This window comes from Euleptes europaea, chromosome 10 (genome assembly GCF_029931775.1).
Source record: "Euleptes europaea isolate rEulEur1 chromosome 10, rEulEur1.hap1, whole genome shotgun sequence".
Lineage (NCBI taxonomy): Eukaryota > Metazoa > Chordata > Lepidosauria > Squamata > Sphaerodactylidae > Euleptes > Euleptes europaea.
In genome coordinates, this window is record NC_079321.1 from 12,256,227 (window position 1) to 12,280,551 (window position 24,325).

At 41.7% G+C, this 24,325-nt stretch overlaps 1 protein-coding gene across 1 annotated transcript in view; it reads left to right on the top strand.

The window, feature by feature from the left end:
• ITSN2 (intersectin 2) overlaps positions 1-24,325 on the top strand; it is a 112,936-nt gene that overhangs the window by 17,723 nt on the left and 70,888 nt on the right. Inside the window, exons 2-5 of the mRNA XM_056856153.1 lie at positions 1,051-1,123; positions 16,743-16,835; positions 17,871-17,934; positions 23,413-23,576. Coding sequence (XP_056712131.1) covers positions 1,096-1,123; positions 16,743-16,835; positions 17,871-17,934; positions 23,413-23,576 — 349 coding nt within the window. The 5' untranslated portion in view covers positions 1,051-1,095. The remainder of the gene's footprint in view (positions 1-1,050; positions 1,124-16,742; positions 16,836-17,870; positions 17,935-23,412; positions 23,577-24,325) is intronic.

The following is a 24,325-nucleotide window of genomic DNA, read 5'->3' on the forward strand; positions in this document are numbered from 1 at the left end:
TGGTGGTCCCTGACCCAATGATTATCCGGCTGTCCTCAGTCAGGACCAGAACCTTTTCGGTGGTGGCCAGTGCCTAGTGGAACTCTCTGTCTAAAGAGACCTGAGACCTGGCTCAGTTTCAAATGGCTTGTTAGATAGAGAAGTGCCTCTAGGCTTCTGGTTGTGGACAACAACGGTTTTATACAACAGCTGGACGATCCTGAACTCACCTATTGTTATTTCTTTCTTCTGGGCTCCAATCAGTCGTCTCATTATTATTAGTCAGATCTGACTGGGTTCTGTTTGATCTGACTGGGTTCTATTTGATCCCCCGATTATTGAGATGTACTTATATTCTTAATTAGTATTATGGGGAGAAATTAAAATGGTGCAATTCTTATTTTTATGGTGTTAAAATCTGTATATTGGTTCTTGTGGGTTATCCGGACTGTGTAACCGTGGTTACACAGCCCAGATAACCCACAAGAACCAATGAACTCTGACCGTGAAAGCCTTCGACGATAAAATCTGTATATATTTTAAATAAATGTTATATTTTATTGTATTATATACTGTTACGTTGTATGTTGTGAGCTGCCCTCAGCCCCATTTTGGCAGGGAAAGGGTGGGATAAAAATCTAATAAAATAAAATAAAAAATAAATAAAATGTCGGGGGGGGGGGAATCTTCTATAATATTGTTCTTGCTCCCAGATATTCTATTCATATTTTGGTGTTCAAGTACTACTGACTGCACAATCTTTAAGATTAATTTACTGGATTTATTTTTATTTATTGATTTGCTTCATTTATATCCCACTTTTCTTCCCCATGGGGGCTCAAAGCATCGTTCAGCCTTCTCCTCTCCTGCATTCTAGAGTCAAGATCACTAAAAAATCCTTTCTCTCCCTGCCTCCCATATAAATTCATCCTCTCCCAAAAGGTGCAAAGCCATTTTTTGTTTTCTTGTTAGAAGTCTCAGTTTAAGGGGACGGACGAGTTGTCTCCTTGAATGGTAAGATCTGTGCTCTGTCCTCGTTGCATTATTAATGGCACCATATATTTTTTTCAGTTGCAGATGGCTAAAAGCTAGCGAGGAGTGTTGAGGAAGACTACGATGGCTCAGATTCCCACAACCCTGAATAGTAAGTAGCTTGTTTAAGGTGCTCTCTGCTGACCAGGAGATTTTTGTCTTTCTGCAACCCAGTCGCCTTTAATAATTCAGAGAGATGCTTCAGGATTTGGCCCCTTTGTGGGAGAATGTCTGCTTTTGATTACAGATTTCATTCAGTGTGTGTGGAGTTATACCAGCATACATCTCAAACAATGAACACATGAAGCTGCCTTATACTGAATCAGACCCTCGGTCCATCAAAATCAGTACTGTCTACTCAGACCAGCAGCGGCTCTCCAGTGTCTCAGGCAGAGGTCTTCCACATCACCTTCTTGCCTAGTCCCTTTAACTGAAGATGCCGGGGATTGAACCTGGGACTTCTGCATGCCAAGCAGAGGCTCTGCCACTGAGCCACAGCCTACTACATATACATCTGGTGTACAAATCTGTCTGAAGCATCAGTTAATCTTGCAGTATTTTAAAGGTGTGCCACAATGGGACAGTATTTTGAATATGTGAATGGCAAACTGAATAAATGTTAATTTCTTAAGCGGTGTCGCAATAAATTGGCACCTCCAATTTAGTACTGTGCCTTATGCTAAGATAAAATAGGTAACGCCAGAGAACAAAATCTTTTAAATGCTTTCCTTCTGGGAATGTATTTATGGCTTCACAGCAAATAATGAATCATTTTCTTCTAATATGTTTAAGGAAAACTTTAAAAATATCTGATGCAAGTTTGTTTTATGTACTTAATTTATACACCGCCTTTCTTCCTAGCGGGGACCGAAAAGTTGCTTACAGCATTCTCTTCTCCATTTTATCCTCACAACGACCCCGTGAGGGAGGTTAGGCTGAGAGCGTGTGATTGGCCCAAGGTCACCCAGCCAACTTTCACTGGAGAGTAGGGATTCAAACCTGGGTCTCCCAGATCCTAGCAAAAAAAGAGAGGGGGCCACATCAAAACAAAACAGAGACAGAAAGCAACAAATGCTGCAAGGGAATAAAATGTAATTGTCTTATGCTTGCAGGGGACGCTTGAGCAGAGAAAGATCCCCCTGAAGAAGCTTGTGCAAAATGCATTTCAGTACTTTATTTATTAAATTTTATTCCCTTGCACCATTTGTTGCTTTTTGTCTCCAGGATAACTAGCACAACATTCTAGTTACTACAGCACACTGGTTTATGCATGAATGTGATGGTCATTGAGTGTCTGTTTTAACACATTGCTAATGTGGAAAACAAGGAGCCTCGTGGCGCAGAGTGGTAAGCTGCAGTACTGCAGTCAAAAGCTCTGCTCACGACCTGAGTTCGATCCCGATGGAAGTTGGTTTCAGGTAGCCGGCTCAAGGTTGACTCAGCCTTCCATCCTTTCGAGGTTGGTAAAATGAGGACCTGGCTTGCTGGGGGTAAAGTGTAGATGACTGGGGAAGGCAATGGCAAACCACCCTGTAAACATAGTCTGCCTAGTAAATGTCAGGATGTGACTTCACCCCATGGGTCAGTAATGACCCGGTGCTTGCATATGGGGCTACCTTTACCTTTTTAATTTGGAAAACAGCTTTGATTTTGCATATTATTTTATTATCCTCTCTTCCCCCAGTAAAGGAAGTTTGAGCATTCAGAGTAAGAGTTGTGTTGGAGCTCTTGGACTTCCTGTCCTACTCCAGTGAATACAGAGTTTAGAAGAGGGGCCTTAACTTGGTGATAGAACATGTAATTTTGTGTGCAGAAAACCTCTGATTCAGTCTCCAGCCATTCCATTGCAGTTGGCAGATGCGTAGAAACGCTTGCATCTGGTATAAACACACATGAAGCTGCCTTATACTGAATCAGACCATTGGTTCATCAAAGTCAGTATTGACTACTCAGACCAGCAGCAGCTCTCCAGGGTCTCAGGCAAACGTCCTCCACACATCACCTCCTGCCTGGTCCTTTTAACTGGAGATGCCGGGGATTGAGCCTGGGACCTTCTGCATGCAAATCAGAGGCTCTTTCCCTGAGCCCGCAGGCCCTCTGAGTTCCCAAGAGTTGCTTCTAGTCTGATAAAGCTGGTCTGACTTGGTTCACTTCATTATCTTATGTATATGAGACGGGCAGTTATGCTTGTGAGACTTGTAGGGCTGCTAAAATGTGGAATGCTGTGAATGTTTAGGACTGAGGAGCCCGTGTAAGTACAAAAAAGTTCCCTGCATTGTGCCAAAACTTTACCTCCCTGCAGTTAAGCACATTGTCATGCAAAACAGCCTGTCCAAATGTTAGCTTGTATTAGGTGAGCGGGAAAGGCTTCCGGAAAGGCTATATTTTACTGCAGTCTTCTAAATAAATCAACTGGGTGTGGTTCATGCTCGCATTCTTTCCACCCAAACTTAATCTCTAGGTATGTGACCATCCAGCACGGCAGCAGTTTATGGGAATATTTGCACTTGTGCAGAAAAACCATAGCCGTCTTTATTTGGGAGTGGATTAAAACGATGCCTAACCATTAAGACGGCCCTTAGTATAACACTTTTTACACTTTGGGCCTTGATAAGGTTTCCAGCTAAATATTTAACTGTAAGTGTCTTTTAAATATAAGCAACGGGATAGTGAACACTGGAAGTAAGAATGCCAGCTTTCAGGGGGGACCTGGGGATCACCCAAAATCACACCTCATCTCCAGACTATAGAGGTCAGTTCTCCTGTATAAAATGGATGCTTTGGAGGGTGGACTCTATGGCATTGTACCCCACTGAGGTCCCTGTTCTCCACAGGCTCCATCCCCAAAACTCCAGGAGTTCCCCAGCCTGGATCTACACCCCCATCTCCCGCTGGTGGCCGGGGGGACCTACCCTTGTTAGAAGCTCCCTTATAGGTAGTGGAGTAGGAGTCTCTGTAGCCTGCTCTTCCCCGCTGTGGCTGACACTAACAGCACATTCCTGACCTTCAAGGACGAAAGCCCTCAGGAGGCCAGGAAGGGGCCGCGGCAGCATAAGTGGCCTGGCTGCTGGCAGCCGGGCCACTTACGCCGTGCAGGATGGCACAGCCGCCAGCGAGGAGGCCCGGACACTGGTCTCTTGGCGCTGCTGTGGCAGCGCCACCCTGAGACGCTTGCTGGGCCTTCCACCAGCATGCCAGCAACATAAAGGCCCTCACCGGCATTCTGGGGGCATGCCGGCATCCTGGGGGGCATTCCTGGGGCATTCCAGGGGACGGAGCTGCCTGTAGGCAACTCCCTGTCCCCTTTCAGCCCCAGATACCAGCACGGAGAATGACGGGGCTGCAACTGGTATTTTGCAGGCACAGCCTTGTTATTTGCTATGGGGCATTTTGCCCCATTTAAACTTTTGAAAGCAAACAAACTGCTTTTTTAAGGCTTTCGGCGGCCGGGAAATGGGCTAGGAGGCGCTGCTCCCCACTGTCCCTGGCTGCTGACAGCTCAGGAATGGGCTGTAACTCTTCAAGGCCTAAGGGACAATGGAAGCTTTGACTCTCGAAAATGTTGGTCTCTAAGGTGCTACAGGACTCGCATCTAGTTCTGTTGCTGACTAACACGTTTCCCTCTGAAACTATCTCCAAGGCCTAAGGCAATAATCTTTTTCTGAGCCCTGCTGCCTGATTGTCGACACTGATAACCTTTTAACCAGAAATCCCATGGTTTGAATCTCAAAATTTCAGTGTGCACATGGTGTACTCTACCACTGAACTGTGGCCCTCTTGCCTGTATTTTGGTATCAACGTTGTTAAAAACCAGTTTGAATATTTCTTCTCTTAAAAATACCTTTGTATTTTAATTTCTTGCAGATTCTAATTAACTTTATATATCCACATGTCCAAGGATTTTAAAAAAGCCACATGTTTAATACTTTTGGCTACATCCCTGCCAGTAAACAAAACACGCTGGCCTGCCCTGTATCCATTGTGGGCCGCGGTGCAATCAAGCCTTGTTCACCTGAAGCATCTTCTTATAAAGAAGACTTTCTGCTAGTTAAAAAGAGAGTGGTCATGGTATCTTTGTCAAAAGGTACCTTTGATCAGTACACAGCCCAAGGAAAGCTTTGTGGTTTCTTTAATAATTTTGTAAGAACAGATAACGCAGTCGCCTTCCAGCAAACAATATCCCTTACTAAGGTAAACGTAGATTGCGCAGACACAAGAGTCTTGTTTGCTGGTAGAAACTCCAGTTTCAGCATCTTTTAAGCGTTCTCTGACAAGCTTGTGCAGATTTTTAGGTCACAGTCGAGGTTGTGAAGCAGGCAATCACAAACATTTAATATTAAACGTGTGGCAAAAGTATAAGACTCCCAGATCTAGACTCCTGCGACCAACATTTAGTCTGAATAACAAAATCAAATAAGAGCATAAGAAAGGCCATGCTGGATCAGACCAAGGTCCATCAAGTCCAGCAGTCTGTTCACACAGTGGCCAGCCAGGTGCCTCTAGGAAGCCCACAAACAAGACGACTGCAGCAGTATTATCCTGCCTGTGTTCCAAACCACCTAATATAATAGGCATGCTCCTCTGATCCTGGAGAGAATAGGTATGCACCATGACTAGTATCCATTTTTACTAGTAACCATGGATAGCCCTCTCCTCCATGAACATGTCCACTCCCCTCCAAGCTGGCAGCCATCACCACATCCTGGGGCAGGGAGTTACACAATTTAACTATGTGGTAAAGGTAAAGGTCCCCTGTGAAAGCACCGGGTCATTCCTGACCCATGGGGCGATGTCACATTCCAACGTTTACTAGGCAGACTTTGTTTACAGGGTGGTTTGCCAGTGCCTTCCCCAGTCATCTTCCCTTTACCCCCAGCAAGCTAGGTACTCATTATGTGGACCAGCTTGCTTTAAACAGTTCTGTTCAGTATGAATATAGAATCATCAACGAGAAAACTTTTTTTCTGCACGTGGGGACACGAGGATAGGGAAGGCTGTGTGGTTTTGAATCCCTGCTTGTGAAAGGCAGAGGGCCAGGAAAAGGCAGGACTTACGCAGAGATCAGTTTTGGTGTCAGGTGGGGAAAAGCCTGGCTTGCATCCTCTCTTGGCCAATGTGGGAGTCTTCCCCTGACAAAAGAGGCAGAGCAGAGTTATAGGATTACAAGCTTTCAGCATTTTTTGCTGTGAAGAGGGGGAGAAAAGAAAGGAGGAGGAGAAGAGTTGGTTTTTATATGACGACTTTCTTTACCACTTAAGGCAGAATCAAACCAGCTTACAATCACCTTCCCTCCCCAGGAGGGAATTCTGCTAGGAGAATTCTGCCTCCATAGCAGCAGCAGCTAAATTGGGGAGGGGGTTAGGGTGTTTATGGTCCCTAAGCCACTTGTGATGTTATCGTTGGGAGGGTCACTTTGGATATTTATTTATCGAATTCATAACCCGCCCTCCCCAGCTGAGGCCAGGCTCAGGGTGGGTAACAACATCAAAACCACAATATATTGTAATGTATTGTATTGTAATGTAGTTTTAATTTTACATTTAGACATTTTTTTGGTTTGTAGATACATTAACTAGTCATAGATGGCGACCACTTATTGACTATGTTACTCGTACAACTTGCCCAAATATTGAAATGCGAAGTAATGTCGTCTGCTTGATCTGCATTAGAACCTTTACTTATAATTTCTTTTTAATGGCATGTTTGACACTTTATTCTTCCCCTTTCCCCGTTTTCCTTCTGTATCCCTTTATTATATAATAAAATTTTATTTTAAAAAAAAAACACAATATAACAATAAAATACAATTAAAACTATAACAATCATTCCTTAAATTAATTAACTAAAAGCACCGTATAATATGGTGCCTGCTATAGCAAGAGTGCCTACACCCAGGGCAAGTTCATCAAGCCACGTCGGCAGACACCCCCCCCCCCGTACTGTCAGTTGTCAAAAACAGTTGTCAAATAAGGGGGTGAGGAGTAGGGAGGACAGCACTGATATCACCTGCAGCTGTCCTCAATTATACGCCTGGTGGAATATCATTGGGGTTGTTGCTTCCAGCGCTCAGGATGAGCCTTGTGTTAACCCGAAGCATTTGCTGACTTATTAGCCAATGACATGGTTTGTCCAAGTCCGACTCTAAGGTGAACTGGGGTGTGAGCTTACCTGTTTATTTTTTTTGGGGGGAAGGGGTATCAAAATGGCCAGAATAAGGACTGCGTTTTTATCTTTCCCTCATGATTCCAGGGAAACTTGGCCTCACGAGGGTGGAGCACAGGTACAAGTTCTCAATGCGCTCCTTGACTATATTGTAGTTACTTCATTTATCCGCTGCCTTTCTCCCCAGTTGTATGGACTCCTTGTCTCCATACAGCCTGATGGGGATAGTTTCAGAGGGTAGCCATGTTGGTCTGCACTCGAACAGTTAGATTCAAGTTCAGTAGCACCTTTTTCTTTTCTTTTTTGCTGTCAAGCCACAGTGGATTTATGGCGACCCCATACGGTTTTCAAGGCAAGAGACACGCAGAGGTGGTTTGCCTTTGTTTGCCTCTGCTTGGACCCTGGTATTTTTTGGAGGTCTCCCTTCCAAATGCTAGCCAGGGCTGACCTTGCTTCGCTTCTGAGATCTGACGAGATCAGGCTAGCCTGGGGCTATCCAGGGCAGGGTCGAATCTGGCAAAGGGAGCTGTGACTCACGAAAGATTATGCCCTGAGAATCATGTTGGTTTCTAAGGTGCTACTGGACTCGAGTCTTAACAGCCTGCGGGGACGACATGAAAACTGACCTAGGGTTGGAGGAAGCTGAGGAGAAAGAGAAGAAGAAGAGTTGGGTTTTTTATATGCCAACTTTCTCTACCACTGAAGGAAGACTCAAACCAGCTTACAGTCTCCTTCCCTTCCCCACAACAAACACCTTGTGAAGTAGGTGAGGCTGAGAGAGCTCTAAGAGAGCTGTGACTAGCCCAAGGTCACCCAGCTGGCTTCATGTGGAGGAGTGGGGGATCAAACCCGGTTCTCCAGATTAGAGTCCACCTCTCCAAATCACCGCTCTGAACCACCACACCACGCTGGCCTGAAACAGTAAGCAATGTTTCATTGCCTGTCCTTGATTTTCTATAAGGAATTCTCAACCAGTGCCGCATATTTTAAAAGTTCATTGTTCTAGTGGTAATACTTTGTTAACATTTTCCCTGAGTTAAAGCATCACATGAAAACCCAATCAGTTTTTCAAGTCAGTTTCTTGAGGTTTCTTGTTCGTTTTTGTTTTTGCTTTGTTACAAAATTCCTACCTGGAAGGTTCCTGCCTGGAAGCAAAGCAGTTTTAAGGCTCGTTTGCAGGCCATTCTTGCATGTGGGTTTTTTAAAGTGAAAGGCGAAAGATTTATACGATCTGAAGAGAAACCAGAGTAAGTGGAGAAACTGCACTTTATCTATTGTACCTTTTAATGGTAAACCGTACGATACGCCATTGCGCTGTCAAAGCTGATATTGCTAACATTCGGCTGAAAGAAGCAAATGCCATATTGAAATTCTGCTATTTTTCATTCTCCCCAGGTTGAGACTTGGAGAAAAAAATATTTGTTCTATTTATAATATTACATATTATAATTTTATGTTAATGCTAAGCTGATTTCCCATGTACTGCAGCTAGCAAGTGTGAGCTTCTAAAGAGCTTCTACTGTGTTTTTTTTAGTCAAAAGCCAATGGAATAGTTGAACTACCATGTGTGAATCATATTTCTTGCATATACTGTGAATAATCATGCTTCCTGCGTATACTGTGAATAGTCAGCAATAGTAGGAAGTTTCTGTGCGTGAATGTTGAAAAGTCCTCCTAATCGTTTGTGTCAACAGCTGAACGTTTTTTTGAAAAAGGGGACAGCATTGCAAAATAAATCTTGTCTAGGAAGTAAGAATCATAGAACGGCAATAATTCTGCAGAACTGTAAAGACTCACTCATATGTGGTGCCATAAGTGTTTGTGAGCCACGCTCTGCTTAATCAAAGGCATAAAATGTTATATTTAGTCTGCAGCTTATATATACACACAAGCCCGAGGGTACAAACAGAGAGAAGTGAAATGAGGGGTGGGAGTTATTCCAAAGGGACTGAAGACCAAGCATTCCAAGATGGAGGCTTGTTACATAACACCTCGGAGCACAGATGAAAATAAGATCCAGTCTATGTGTGTGTGTGTGTGTGTGTAAAGTGCCGCCAAGTCACAACTGACTTATGCATGGTATGGAGAGAGGGGACAGGGAGAAGCTTTTCTCCCTCTCTCATAATACTAGAACGCAGGGTCATCTGCTGAACAGATAAAAGGAAGTATTTCTTCACACAACACGTAGTTAAACTGTGGAACTCCCTGCCCCAGGATGTGGTGATGGCTGCCAACTTGGAAGGCTTTAAGAGGGGAGTGGACATGTTCGTGGAGGAGAGGGCTATCCATGGCTGTTAGTTACAATGAAAACTAAACATGATGCATACCTATTCTGTCCAGGATCAGATGAGCATGCCTATTATTAGATGCTGTGGAACACAGGCAGGACATTGCTGCTGCAGTCATCTTGTTTGTGGGCTTCCTAGAGGCACCTGGTTGGCCACTGTGTGAACAGACTGCTGGGCTTGATGGACCCTAGTATTCCTTGACGCTCTCCCATCCAAGTACTAACCAAGGCCCACCCTGCTTCTGAGATCTGACAAGATCAGGGTACCCTGAGCTATCCAGGTCAGGGGTCCAATCTAAGTGCACAACCAGAATCCCATCGGAATGGCTGAGGACATTTCCCAGCTGTGGATGACGTGGCAAAACGTGTACATAAACCTGTAAGGCGGGCGAGGTACATTCTGTAATGTGTTTAAGTATTCCCATTTTTTTAAATAGCCCAAGTGCAATAAGCATCAGATCATATTAATTCCAACTTGATAGCTTCATGCTGGCGTCCTCTTATGTATCGATCTTCACTGAAACATGGCTGCTTATAAATCTGTCATTGAAATGCTCCTCCGTTTGGGTTTTGAGAGTTTCCATTTTTAGTGTCTGGTTTGTGTACATTTAATTCTCTTAAAGACAGTCCAGTTTGGAGGCTTCCGGTGGTGCCGTTGGAGAGAGCACTCCATTTCCCCAGGTTGTCCTGGGAGAAATCCAAGTTTGCGTTATTTTTGGGGTACATAGATACCCCAATCCGACCCTTGCAAGTGGGTTGGAAAGCAGGAACTCCCTGCAGCCCGCAAACGCGGTTTGACCTCCTAGGTACTCTGAGGGGGCTTTTTTAAGCCCCTCGGAGTCCTAGACGCCGGTCCTGCGAGGGCACTAGGGAAGGACATCGCCAAAACGCAACTTTGGCAGCAAGCTCTACCCTCCACCGCCTTAATACCAACATAAGGACTACATAAAGAAAAGAACCTCACCTCTTGACACCCAAGTGAGTACAAAAGAACTCTTCGTCTACTTACTAGAAATTTGAACAGACGGGAGGCTGATAAGAATATTTCTGGGACCCCCACCCCTCCATAATCCGAACTGAAAAAGTTTGATCTGAGTTAGTCATCGGGATTAGCGACAGGAGCCTTATCGGATCGATCAGCCTAAACCATAACAAAGAGTTGGAAGGATACCTTTTAGACTGACAAGAATTATCACCAATGAGAGGTCCGAAGGAAGGGGAGGGTGATTTCTCTTCCTGATTTTCCGGCGAATTCCTGCCACGTTTGCAGTAAGGGAGTGCCTGGAACGGAAGACTCTCTATAACACCCTCTCTATCATTGGAACTAAAACAACAGGAAGTAGCCGCGGGACTGAATATCCGTCGCACTCGAGTTACTTTCAAATCATTCCTGAAGGAATAACCATCGAGAAGAGGCGATAGAAGGTCTGCAGCACTAGTAACTTCCTGTTTTTTCTTCCTGATTAATCCGATCTAGAGCGACCGAAAAAACTCACTGGTATTTTAAAACTTTAAAATGCAATTTTAAAGCCAATTTTGACTCTTTTCAACCCGAAAAAATTACTAGGCTGATCTTTGAACTATCATCTTTTAACCAGTACCTTAAAGGCCCTGTCGGTGGACATGTATTTTACCAGTTTTTTTTGAATGTAAATGTCTCGACCCCGCTCTGGCTCACTACATAGCCCTGCCTATACTAAACTAAGGGACTCTTTACAAACCTCGACCATGGAAAAAAAGTTACAGGATATGCTAACTAAACAAACTGAGGCAACAAATAAACAGTTTGAACAGATGTCTGCACAGATGGCACAGTTGACTTCTATGATGACAAATCTTGGTCAAGCATCCCAAGCTATTAATCAGAAGTTGGATGTGGTCACTGGAGACTTGAAAGAAGTAAAAACTCAAATGATTGTTATGAAGACAGATATGCAAGCGATGGATGTATCAATTAAGAAAGTGATGGATGAGCACAAGGATACAAAGAAAAAATTAACAAGCCAAGAAAAACAGATTGAAACAATACAAGCGGATCAGATGGCGGCAAAAAATCAAATGGCAATGATGGAGATGAGAGTGAAAGAGACCAACCTTCGTATACGCAATTTTCCAGATATGATGGGAGATAATAAAGAATCTGCAATACCAAATTTGGCCTACTTATTTCAGATAGATGAACAAGAATTAAAACAAGCCATTAATAGAATATACAGGATACCACTACCTGCTAGAATGAGAAGATCTAAGCCAAGAGATTTGATGATAGTGTTCTATGACACCAGAGTTAAAGACAAGATTATGAAGATTCATTATGAAAATCCAGTGTCAGCAGGAGACTCCTCTCTTATACTACTGAAGGATATTCCAAGGCATCTACTTTCACAGAGGAATAACTACAAAGACTTTGTGTCTATACTGAAAGCTAATGGCATCAAATATCGTTGGATTATGCCACAAGGTTTGGCTTTCACCTATAAGGAAGTGAAAACGACAATTCTATCCCAAGCAGATGTGGGGAAATTTTTGAGAAAATATAAAATGGACCTTAAAGAATTACCTGGAGAGAAGGAGGAAGAAGAAGAGGAAGAAGAAGAGGTACAGGGTGCAGAAGGTGGTACTAAATTATAGACTTTTTATTTTGCTAAAAAATACTACATTATGGCAAAAGCAATTTCTTGGAATGTAAATGGACTGAATGAGAAAACTAAAAGGGCCAGAATCTTCAAATATCTACAGAAATATAAATACTCCCTAATCTGCCTACAAGAAACCCATATAGCTTCAAAGCATAAAAAATACTTGGAGAAACAGATGCTTGGACAAGCATTTATTGCTTCTGCTAAAACTAAAACAAAGGGAGTGGTAATCTATGCCCACCCCAGTCTCTGTCCAGAACTAGTATATAAAGACAATGAAGGAAGAATTGTAATTATCAGAACTAAAATATTGGGACAAAGGACAATAGTGGTTGGAATCTATGCACCCAATGAAGGGAAAAAATCCTTCTATTAAAAATTACATGACCTGATAACCCAGTACGCACAAGACCAAATTTTATTGATGGGCGACTTCAATGGAATTATTCTCCCATCTCTGGACAAAAAATCAAAAGCAAAAGATATCAATGATGGATGCTTGCCTAAAACTTTCTTTGCCATGGCTTCAGAATTAGAATTACAAGACATTTGGAGAACAATGAATACAACAGCTAAAGAATACACCTTTTATTCAGCAAGACACGATTCACACTCCAGAATCGATATGATATGGGCCAGTAAATCAATTTTCACGCAACTACGTAAAATTCATATTTTACCTAGAACTTTTTCTGATCACAATCCTGTTACCTTTGATTGGAACAATAAACAAGCATTTAGATGGCGAATGAACGATAAACTTTTAAAAGACAACAAGATACAAAAGGAATTACAGGTTTTAATGAAAGACTTTTTTGAAATTAACCTTAATGGGGAAACTTCTTTAAATACAGTTTGGGACGCATTCAAAGCTGTTCTGAGAGGTTTTATGATACAGAAACACTCGGCCTGGAAGAAGACTCAATTGCAATTTACAAACAACATACTTTGGAATTTACAAAATTTGGAGCAGAAATTAGTAATGGTAACACAGGAAGAGGAGAGAAGAGAAATTCAAATACAGATTTCTGCATCTAAACACCAATTAAATTTGGTAATAATGGAGGAAATGAATAAAAATCTGAAACTTGCTAAACAAAAGTATTTTGAATATGCAAATAAACCAGGAAAATTTTTAGCAACACAACTGAAGGACTCATTTCAAAAGAAGATTATAACAAAAATCCAAACTGCTAAAGGACCAGTTTATTCAACTTCAGAAATTCAGAAAGAATTTGTTTCATTTTACTCTAAGTTATATCAGAAAGAAAATACTCCAAAACAGAAAATAGACAAATTTCTAAACTCAATACAGATGAAAGCTTTGTCAATGACCCAGAGAGAATGTATTGAAGCTCCAGTAACAAGGGAAGAAATACAAGAAGCAATACTGAGACAAAAAACGGATAAAACACCTGGACCAGATGGAATTACTGCACTATTTTATAGAACTTTTAGTGACAATTTAGTTGGATTTTTTGGTCCACTTTACAATGCAATTTTGGACGAGGGAACATCCCCGGAGACTTGGTCACACGCATTTATATCACTGATACCCAAAGAAGGAAGAGATCCAGAAAAAACATCTAATTACAGACCTATATCGCTCTTAAATGTGGATTACAAAATTTTTGCTTCGGTTTTGGCATGTAGGATAAAGCAATTTATTAAGGATCTTATACATGAGGACCAAGCAGGTTTTATACCAGGAAGGCAAATAAAAGACAATGTAAGAATTTTACTAGATTCACTGGAATATTATGACCATAATATTCAACAAACTGCGGCTTTTGTATTTTTGGATGCAGAAAAAGCCTTTGATATGGTCTCTTGGAACTTTTTGAAACGGATTTTGGATAAATTGAATTTTGGAGATCGTTTTCAGAAAGGTATATCGGCTATTTATACCTCCCAACAAGCTAAAATTTTGGTTAATGAATCAATGTCAGATAACTGCCAAATCACGAAAGGGACTAGACAGGGATGTCCCTTGTCTCCACTTTTATTTTTGTTGGTGTTGGAACCGCTATGTGTGAAACTAAGAAGTATGGAGGACATCCGCGGGCTAAGAATTAAAAAACATGAATTTAAGTTGAGAGCATTCGCGGATGACCTACTGCTAATTTTGGAAAACCCAACACAGTCAATGAATATACTTCAGGAGACTTTGGATGATTTTGGAAAAGTATCAGGCTTTAAAGTGAATCAAGAAAAAACAAAGATAATATTTAAAAATTTATCGGAAATACAACAACAGGAATTTATATCATATACTGGCTGGGAGAAAGCTAACAAAGTTAAATACCTGGGAATTTGGATCACTGCAAAGAATAAAGATCTGTTAACCAACAATTACCTCAAGTTATGGGGTAAGATTAAAACTGATATGATTATATGGTCAAACAAAAAATTGTCATTAATGGGACGTATCTCAACGATCCAAATGAATGTCTTACCGAGGATGCTCTTCTTATTCCAAAATTTACCAATAATATCACAAACAAAATATTTTGAAACTTGGAGGAAAGACATTTCAAACTTCATCTGGCAAGGAAAAAAACCAAGGACTGCTTATAAATACTTGGTGGATCTAAAAACTAGAGGAGGTTTAGCACTGCCTAACTTTCAACTCTATGCTGAAGCGGTAGCTTTAGTATGGCTAAAAGACTGGATGAATTTGTCAAATGTACGTTTGCTAGACTTGGAAGGTTATAATAACTTAAGTGGATGGCATGGTTATTTGTGGTATGATAAAATTAAACTACAAGCAACATTCCGTAATCATATAATCAGGTCCTCTCTACTTCGTATTTGGATGAGATATAAACACATTTTGGAACCAGAAACACCGATGTGGATATCGCCCCAAGAAATGCTAACTTTGCGCCCACTTAGACCAGACAAATTTATTACTTATCAAGATCTAACTAATTGGGAAGGAAAGAAATGCTCACTAAAAGACTTTCAACTGCTTAAGGATGATTTACAATGGCTTCAATATTACCAAATCAAATCAGTTTTTGTACAAGATGCAAAAAAAGGTTTCTCTAAAGAAAAATCTCCTTTTCAAAGGATTCTACTAGACAATAATACAAAGCTGATTTCTAAAATGTATAATCTCCTTTTAACAATATACTGTGAGTAGGACACGATTAAACCAACTATGATCGATTGGGCTCAAAATGTGGGACATGATATTGTTTTAAATAAATGGGAAAGATTATGGTCTAAAGATTTAAAAGGAATAAAAGCACAGTCAGTGCGAGAAAACATCTATAAAATGATGTATAGATGGTATCTAACACCCAAGAAAATTGCAAAGATTTATAAAACGATGTCCCCTATTTGTTGGAAATGTAACAAAGAAATTGGTTCCTTTTATCACATGTGGTGGACCTGTGACAAAGCCAAAGACTTCTGGGACATGATTTATAACGAACTGAGACTAATACTACAAAAGAATATATCCAAAACACCAGAAATGATGTTATTGAGTATGATTCCAGACGACTTAGCAACACAAAGAACCTTTTTGATATATGCCACAACAGCTGCGAGACTGCTTTATGCAGCGAAATGGAAAGGGCTAGAAACTCCAGAGAAAAAAGACTGGATTGTTAAAATGTTTGAAGTGGCAGAAATGGCAAAACTCACAGCTATTCTAAATGAAGAAAATGACGTTCGGTTTTTGGGGGAATGGGGGGCGTGGATGCATTATTGTGAATATGAGTTAAAATTGGGAAGAATGGAAGAATATTTTCTAATCTGATCCAGAGGATTATTTTTGATTTTTTTTTTTCATATTGAATAAGCATAATTATATTTACTAACAGATTATGGTTTTTTATATATGGTATTGATATTTTATCAAGATTAGATTACCTATGACGGGAGGAACTTTTTATTAAGAGGCAGATAGAGGTGATGGGGAAGTCAAAAAATTTTCCATTTCTTTTTTTCTTTTTTCTTTTCTCTTTTTTATTATATGATATGGAATTATAACAACTTTAGGTTAGAATTGAAATTCGATATTGTTATAGATGTTGTTTAATGCAATGGAAAATTTCTATTATAAAACCCAATAAAAATTTATATATATATAAAAAAAAAAGACAGTCCAGTTTGGTCACAATAAAAGGACTCTGGGGGTATGTGTACCGCACGCCATGCCTCAGACAAGGCTGTCTCTGGCACTCTAAGGCTTATACCGCAATATGTTGGTTATTCTTTTGTTTGGTTTGGCTGCACGAGGCTATTCAAGGCTATCCCTCTGGAATGTATCATAAAAGTATTCCTCCAAAACTGGTGAGGGCAAGTTTAAGAAGCAAAGAGTGATTTCCCCCCTCCCTAATTAAACATGCTCTAACCTGGATGGCCCAGGCTAGTCCAATTTCGTCAGATCTCAGAAGGTAAGCAGGGTAGGCCCTGGTTAACACTTGGGTGGGAGACCACCAAGGGTGGTCCAGGGTCGCTGTGCAGAGGAAGGCAATGGCAAACCGCCTCTGTTAGTCTCTTGCCTCGAAAACCCCAAAAGGGATCACCATAAGTCGGCTGTGACTTGAGGGCACCTTTCACCTCCACCACCAATTAAACACATCTGTGTTGCACATTCTTGAAGAGGCTTTTTTCTTTTTGTGTTCCAGGAGGCCCAAATATTTGGGCCATCACCTCTGAAGAAAGAACAAAGCATGACAAGCAGTTTGATAACCTTAAGCCAGTCGGAGGATACATTACAGGTTGGTGTGTGTTCGTCTGCAGTAAACTGCCGTCTTCTCCATTACAACTGGAAAACTTAATTCACAAATGGGCCTGGTACATTGCATTCCTATACTATCGGGAGTGTGGTGTTCTTAACCTTACGAGAGGGTTTCATTGCGTTATTTGTATAATAGTGTCCTTTTTTGGTAATCCACCCTGAGTCTCAGTGAGAAATGAAGTAAATAAACAATTTTTTAAAATTGTGAGGCTTCTGTAGGCTGCATTTCCCCCACATTTTTCTCACCTTGAGCTTCATGGGCAAGCTGCCTTGCCCCACAGTGTGCTGCACTATCAGCATGCTTGATGAGGAATTTGCAAGCATTCACATGAACACATGAAGCTGCCTTATACTGAATCGGACCCTTGGTCCATCAAAGTCAGTATTCACATTAAGCTGCTCTTATTTATCTTGTACTTTTTATCAAATCACCAAACTGGAATAATAATCAACTATAGCTTTATGAGAGCCAGCCTGGCGTAGTGATTAAGAGAGGCAGACTCTAATCTGGAGAACCGGGTTGGATTCCCCGTTCCTCCACGTGAAGCCTGCTGGGTGACCTTGGGCCAGTCACAGTTCTCTCAGAACTCTCTCAGCCCACGCCAAGGCAGGCAATGGCAAACCACCTCTGAATGTCTCTTGCCTTGAAAACCCTACAGGGTTGCCCTAAATCAGCTGCAACTTGACAGCACTTTCCACCACCACATAGCCTTATTAGAAAAGTCCATCTTTGCAATACATTTTTATATGCCATTGCAAATGGGTGTACTAATTTAATTCCAAGAAGGCTGTCGGACTTGAAAACCTAATTCAGATTATTAGCGTGCATGTCTGGCTCGATCTTACTTATTTAGCTTTGGGGTGAGATACTTATGCTGCCTCTCCAGGGTACTACTGTAGGCAGCTTATAATTAAAATAATAAATTATCACTATTAAAAACAAACAAACATGCCATTAAAACATCTGGAATGACATTCTGACATCTTCCTTTTTCCTTCTGTTCTTCTTACACAGGGGATCAAGCCCGTACTTTTTTTTTACAATCTGGTCTGCCGCCACAGGTCTTGGCTGAAATATGGTAATGTTCTGTCTTTTAGTTTCTAATATTGTGAGGCGAAATCTGATTTGATGATTGTCTCCGTAAATAATGTTCATTACGGTGATTTCTTTTTTCCTGTCAGATTCTTATCACAATCTGACTCTAGTCTCCACAAGGAAGGCAGACTGTGAATGAAATAAATAATTTGTTGCCATTCATATTTAAAATACCAGAGTATTTACTCTAAATATTGTGTAGTATAAAAGGTAAATATAATTAGCCGCTGTTCCTGGTGAAACAAGCCAAACTAATGGAGCGGAACCGTCTGGCCTGTTCATTTGTATATTTCTAGGGTCAGAGAGCAGAAGAAGAGGAAAATTAATTCATAGGATAGGTTGGTAACTTACTGTATTAAAAACCACGACTTATGTTTCAAACACGGAAGCAAACCGGCCCTGTTACTGTTGGCCGGCTACCGCAAGGGAGAGGACTATTTAAGTAATATTGCATTCAGTGTGCAGAGCAATAGAGTAGAACAGAACCACTTCCTTAAAAATATAAAAATGTGGGTTGGAAAACGTTCCCCCACAAAATAATCTTGTTCCCTGAGTCGATACCGCAGGACAAGAAGCTTAGTATTGTAGCTGTGCATTGTGCTACAGTTCCTGGGGTCTGTAAACAGACGCTGAAGAATTGTTCCAGCTCGGATGTTCCAACGTAATGCCTAAGGTGCTTAGATTGGAAGGTAATGAGGAGTTTGGTGGGGATTAGAGAATGATTGTACATCTGGTGAGATTTCCAGTCTCTGTATATGACCTAGTTAGTATCCAGTTCGTGTGGGGATGCCTTATTTGGCCTATGCTCAGCAGAGTACATTTAAGCACACACGGTGTTGAGCCTGGATTGAGGAATATGTGTTTGGGCAAGCATATACTTGTTGGTGTGGTGGCAAATGGACATAGCATCAATCATAGAATCATAGAGTTGGAAGGGACCACCAGGGCCATCTAGTCCCTACACAACGCAGGAAACTCACAAGTACCTCCCCCACACACATGAGTTTCCGTCCCCTAGAGATGACTTGGCACCCAGCCCTCACAATGTCCGGGTCTTTTCAATGCTGTTAAAACCCGATTCTTCAATCCATGGACTTCAGTCGGGGGAAGGAATTGGAAGCCGTGGGTGCTTTATATAGTAGTCATTGTGTGAATGGGGGGGGGGGCAGAGTAGCAACTGTGATATTTTGCCTTACTTCATTTATGAGGCGTTCTGTGACAGAGGTCCCCAAAGTGGTGCCCATGGTCACCACCGCACCCATCGATACCTTTTCTGGTGCCCGCCAAGTGTTTTTAAGAGCTGGGCAGGGCCAGTTGGGGCTTTCGCCCAGCGAGGTGTAATGGTTAAAAGCAGTGGTTTGGAGCGGTGGACTCTGATCTGGAGAACCGGGTTTGATTCCCCACTCCTCCACATTAGCGGCGGAGGCTAATCTGGTGAACTGGATTTGTTTCCCCACTCCTACACAGGAAGCCAGCTGGTGACCTTGGGCAAGTCACACTCTCTTTGTTACCTCAGAGCTTTATGCTTGCTCTCCTGAACGCCGTGAAGTGGTCAAGTGCTGTGATAAGTGACTAAGGTTTTAGATCTTGTATTTCACTGAAAAATACATTATCTAATTTAACCAGTCACCCCAAGCAATGATACAAACTTTGAATTAAAAAATTCCTTTTTATTGTAGTTACTTCAGTATAAAAATGAAAAAGTAAAATATAAAAACACAAAAATAAGCACTTGGCTTAAAAAGTTCAATTTGAGCAACTGTAAATAATGCATCTATTTCATCTTTAGTTATAGGTTATTAGGAAGAATTTTCTAACCGTTAGAGCGGTTCCTCAGTGGAACAGGCTTCCTCGGCAGGTGGTGAGCACTCCTTCTCTGGAGGTTTTTTAAAAGAGCTTGGATAGCCATCTGTCAGCAATGCTGATTCTATGAACTTAGGCAGTTCCTGAGAGGGAGGGCATCTTGGCCATCTTCTGGACATGGAGTGGGGGTCACTGGGGGTGTAGGGGGGAGGTAGTTGTGAGTTTCCTGCATTGGGCAGGGGGTTGGACTAGATGACCCTGGTGGTCTCTTCCAACTCTATGATTCTATAGGTAAAAATCCTGCTGCATATGGGCGGTTAGGCTGCCAGGCTATACTTTTAACCATAAATGTATTGAAACCCATAACAGCCGTTCCTTCAGCGGTGCTAAAAGGAAGATTCACTAACTTACCTTATTCAGATAGTCTTTGTCCATGTGACCTGAAGAGAGCTGACACACTAACTCATATGATGTTGGAATGTCCCCTATACAATACTTATTGCAGTCAATGGATTACCACTATTCTAGTTAAATTATCTGCCTCCGTACCAAAAGACAAAGTAGACCCCTTTCTGCTGGGGGATAGAGATCCAAAAATAACACTGGCAGTGGCCAAGTATCTCTCCACCATGTTTTCCTTAAAGAAATAAAGGCTCCCCATTTACTGCTCAAGACCTTTGGGTCACGAGAGCTTGAAAAGAAAGTGAAGGAGAGCATATGGGAGCCATGGAAAGGGCTCTTGCCTTTGTGCTGGCGAAGACTCAGTAGGACGCAAACAACTTCTAAGTCTGTCCCTACAAAAAGGAAGTATGAGCAGGCTGTGGTTGACTGAGGAGAGAAGAGAACAAGACTACCTCGAGAAAGCGTGAGAGAGCAAAAACATCTAAACAGAGAACAGCATCAGAGAAACCCACAGGGGATGGATTCTCTGTGGGACACAAGCCACTGTGTTAGGTAAACATGTCATGTGTATCCAAGGACCTGGCTGCAGTACCATACAGCTTGAGAAGAATCCTTAATAACTTAAGGTGCCATTGGACTCCTGTTTTTTAATGGCTCTGGTCATTGTTTTTGTGACCTTTCCAGAGACCCAGATCAGGGGCCTTGGTCCTCTTGCCATTTCGCTGCAGTCAGCTTGGAAAGAAGGCGGTTGAGGGGAGACATGAGAGAGGTCTATAAAATTATGCATGGTTTGGAGAGAGTGGACAGGGAGAAACTTTTCTCCCTCTCTCATAATACTAGAATGTGGGGTCGTCTGCTGAAGCTGGAGGGTGAGAGATTCAAAACAGATAAAAGGAAGTATTTCTTCACACAACGCATAGTTAAATTGTGGAACTCCCTGCCCCAGGATGTGGTGATGGCTGCCATCTTGGAGAGCTTTAAGAGGGGAGTGGACATATTCATGGAGGAGAGGGGTATTCATGGCTCCTAGTAAAAATGGATACTAGTCATGATGCAGACCTATTCCCTCCAGGATCAGTGAAGCATGCCTGTTATATTAGGTGCTGTGGAACACAGGCAGGATGGTGCTGCTGCAGTCATCTTGTCTGTGGGCTTCCTGGAGGCACCTGGTTGGCCACTGTGTGAACAGACTGCTGGACTTGATGGGCCTTGGTCTGATCCAGCACTGCTGTTCTTATGTTCTTATACTCCGGCTCCTTGGATAGATTATGTTCTGCCCTTGTCATTTCAAGGGCCAGTTCTGTAGTACGGACGAGATTATTCTGATGTCTCCTGTCTCTCACGGTGGCCGTATTCTGTGCATTACTGAGTACCTTGTTTTGGATGGTGGTTGGTTCATGGGCTGGATAATGGAGGTCCCTTGGCTTGCACTTCCTTCTCCATTAACTGTCAAGTGTTGGTAATATTATGGCAAGGGCCTTTTAGGGAAGGTGAACTCCTTTTTTCTGCTGTGGTAGAGCCCATCAATTCCATGAAATAAAAGAACTTTTTGGTGGAAGGTTCAGATGAGACGGAGCTACTTATGAATTATGGAAGGAGACACTACTTTTCATCATTCTTCTGCACTAACTTAAAGGGTGTGATTGTATAAAACATAGGAAGCTTCCTTATTCAGAGTTTGATCATTGATACATAAGGTATAGTCCTAATGGCAACTATGACCCAGGATCTCAGGCAGTGAACAGTCTGTCCAACACCTGCCACTTGAAGTCTTTCAGTCACCTTGAAAACTGTTACCCTAGGAAGCTGTATATATAGAGCCCCGTGGCGCAGAGTAGTAAGCTGCAGTACTGCAGTCAAAAGCTCTGCTCATGACCTGAGTTCAATCCCGACAGAAGTCTGTTTCGGCTCAAGGTTGACTCAACCTTCCATCCTTCCGAGGTCGGTAAAATGAGCACCCAGCTCGCTGGGGGTAAAAGTGTAGACGACTGGGGAAGGCAGTGGCAAACCACCCTGTAAACAAAGTCTGCCTAGTAATCATCAGGATGTGACATCACCCCATGGGTCAGTAATGACCCGGTGCTTCCACAGGGGACTACCTTTATCTTTAGGAAGCTTTATAAAGGTTCATTTCATGTTAATTGTCCCTTTGTGAGATTTTGGTTTTCTCTGTCTTTTTACTCGAATATAGGACGACCCCCTGAAAAAATGTTATATACAAAAGCATTTTTATTATTGTACATAACTGTATCTAGTATGGGAATGTAAGACGACCCCCCTTTTCTTATGGCATACCTGTGGGGGGGGGGGGAACCTAATCTTACATTTGAGTAAATTCTGTAGTTCTTAAACTCACAACTAGAATATGTTTTTAGTGGTCACATATTTGTAACGGTGGCTAGCCATTCGTGATTTGTGGGCCAGGTTAGGTTTTCTGGTTCACGAACTTGCGATTTTTGGCCTGCTGTATCCTTACTCTACTTCTGCGTACACAAGAGTTGTGTGGAAATCTGGCATGTAGCCTGTTTTGACTTCTGGGACAGAAGGGGCCATTGTAGAGACCATAAATAGGAAACGCAATGTGGGGAAGCCCATAGGACAGTTCACTGCCACTGACCCACAGAGAACATACAAACGTAGAGAGGCTGAGTTTGCTTTTTGTGTGTGTTCAGTTCAGTTTATTTACAGCCATTTGACCAGCAAATATCAGTACAAAATTACAATTTTAAAACCCCAACTGAGAACAGAAGTTTGGCTCTGAATAAGAGATAAAAGCATCTTTATCTTCTAATAAAAATGTAACAATAAAATCATCCGAATGGCCAACATTTCTAAAATTTCAGGTCAACACAGGTAAAATCAGCTTATTTCTAACCTCCCGATAAAATTCACAGTGTAATAAAATATGTATAATAGACTCAACTGAATTAAAATTACAGGGGCATAATCCAGCCTCTACAGGTATATGCTGAAATTTCCCGCTGAACATAGCCAGCGGAAAGGCATTAAATAGGGCTCTTGAAAAGGCCCATCGAAAACTAGAAAATGTAATGGTTGTTAAATAAGGAGCACTAGATGAACCTTCCTGGCTCGTTAATGATTTATAATGTCTTGGGAGGATAGTCAACTCATTTTTTTAATTCCATATCTATAATTCGTTGCTTAACCACATTTTTTGCTCTGTTTAAGCCCATTTCGAGTAGGTTATCAGGAGCTTTTTCATGTGTGTGGTGTTTTTTTTTTTTTTTTTGTAAAGGGCTCTTTCAGACCTCAACAAGGATGGGAAAATGGATCAACAGGAGTTCTCCATCGCAATGAAACTCATCAAGCTGAGACTGCAAGGCCAACCCCTGCCCGTGATTCTCCCTCCTATCATGAAGCAACCGCCAGTATTCTCTCCCTTGATGTCGGCTCGCTTTGGTAATCATGGATATTTATTAAATGTGCATATCTGGATAGGGTCTGCCCATGTGGGGAGGGCAACATAGAAACAGTTTCACATATCCTCCTTAAGTGTCCGCTCTACGATACGGGCCGATCTCATCTCATAGACCCGTTAATTGCTGATAGGGAATGGTTACCTACCAAATCTAAGGTGTCCCTCCTTATGACCACACAGGATCCAATAATTATTGACTCGGTCGCCAGGTTTTTTCCACTCGTAATTAGAGAACACGATTGTTACTCTGCACCATATAACGGTTAAGTCCGGATTGAATAACCAAGTAACCAATTTAGTGGGATCTGCATGTTCTTATAAAAATGATTTTGTATTACATTTTATCGTATGATATCTACATGCCCTTATACCATGATTTTACTGTAAAATTCACTGTACAATTTCCTTTTTAATACCAATAAAGGCATTCGTATTTGTATTCGTAAAATAAATGTGCCGTCTGGGGGCTCTTTTCCTGCTCTGCCCCCCCCCTCAAATAATTATTAATGGAGATGAATAAATGCAGAAGTGTGATAGTTACACAGGTGGATTATTTGCAGAAAGATATAGCTAAAGATCATTTTGTTTTTTTCCTACGAAGGTTCTGAGTATTCTGTTAAAATGATTGTTGCGAGCCTTAACGGCCTAAAAAATAGACTTTTAAAATCTTTCTCTGCAGTGTTCATTTGAAGAAATGATGTTAATGACATCTGTTAGTTAGTAAAATATG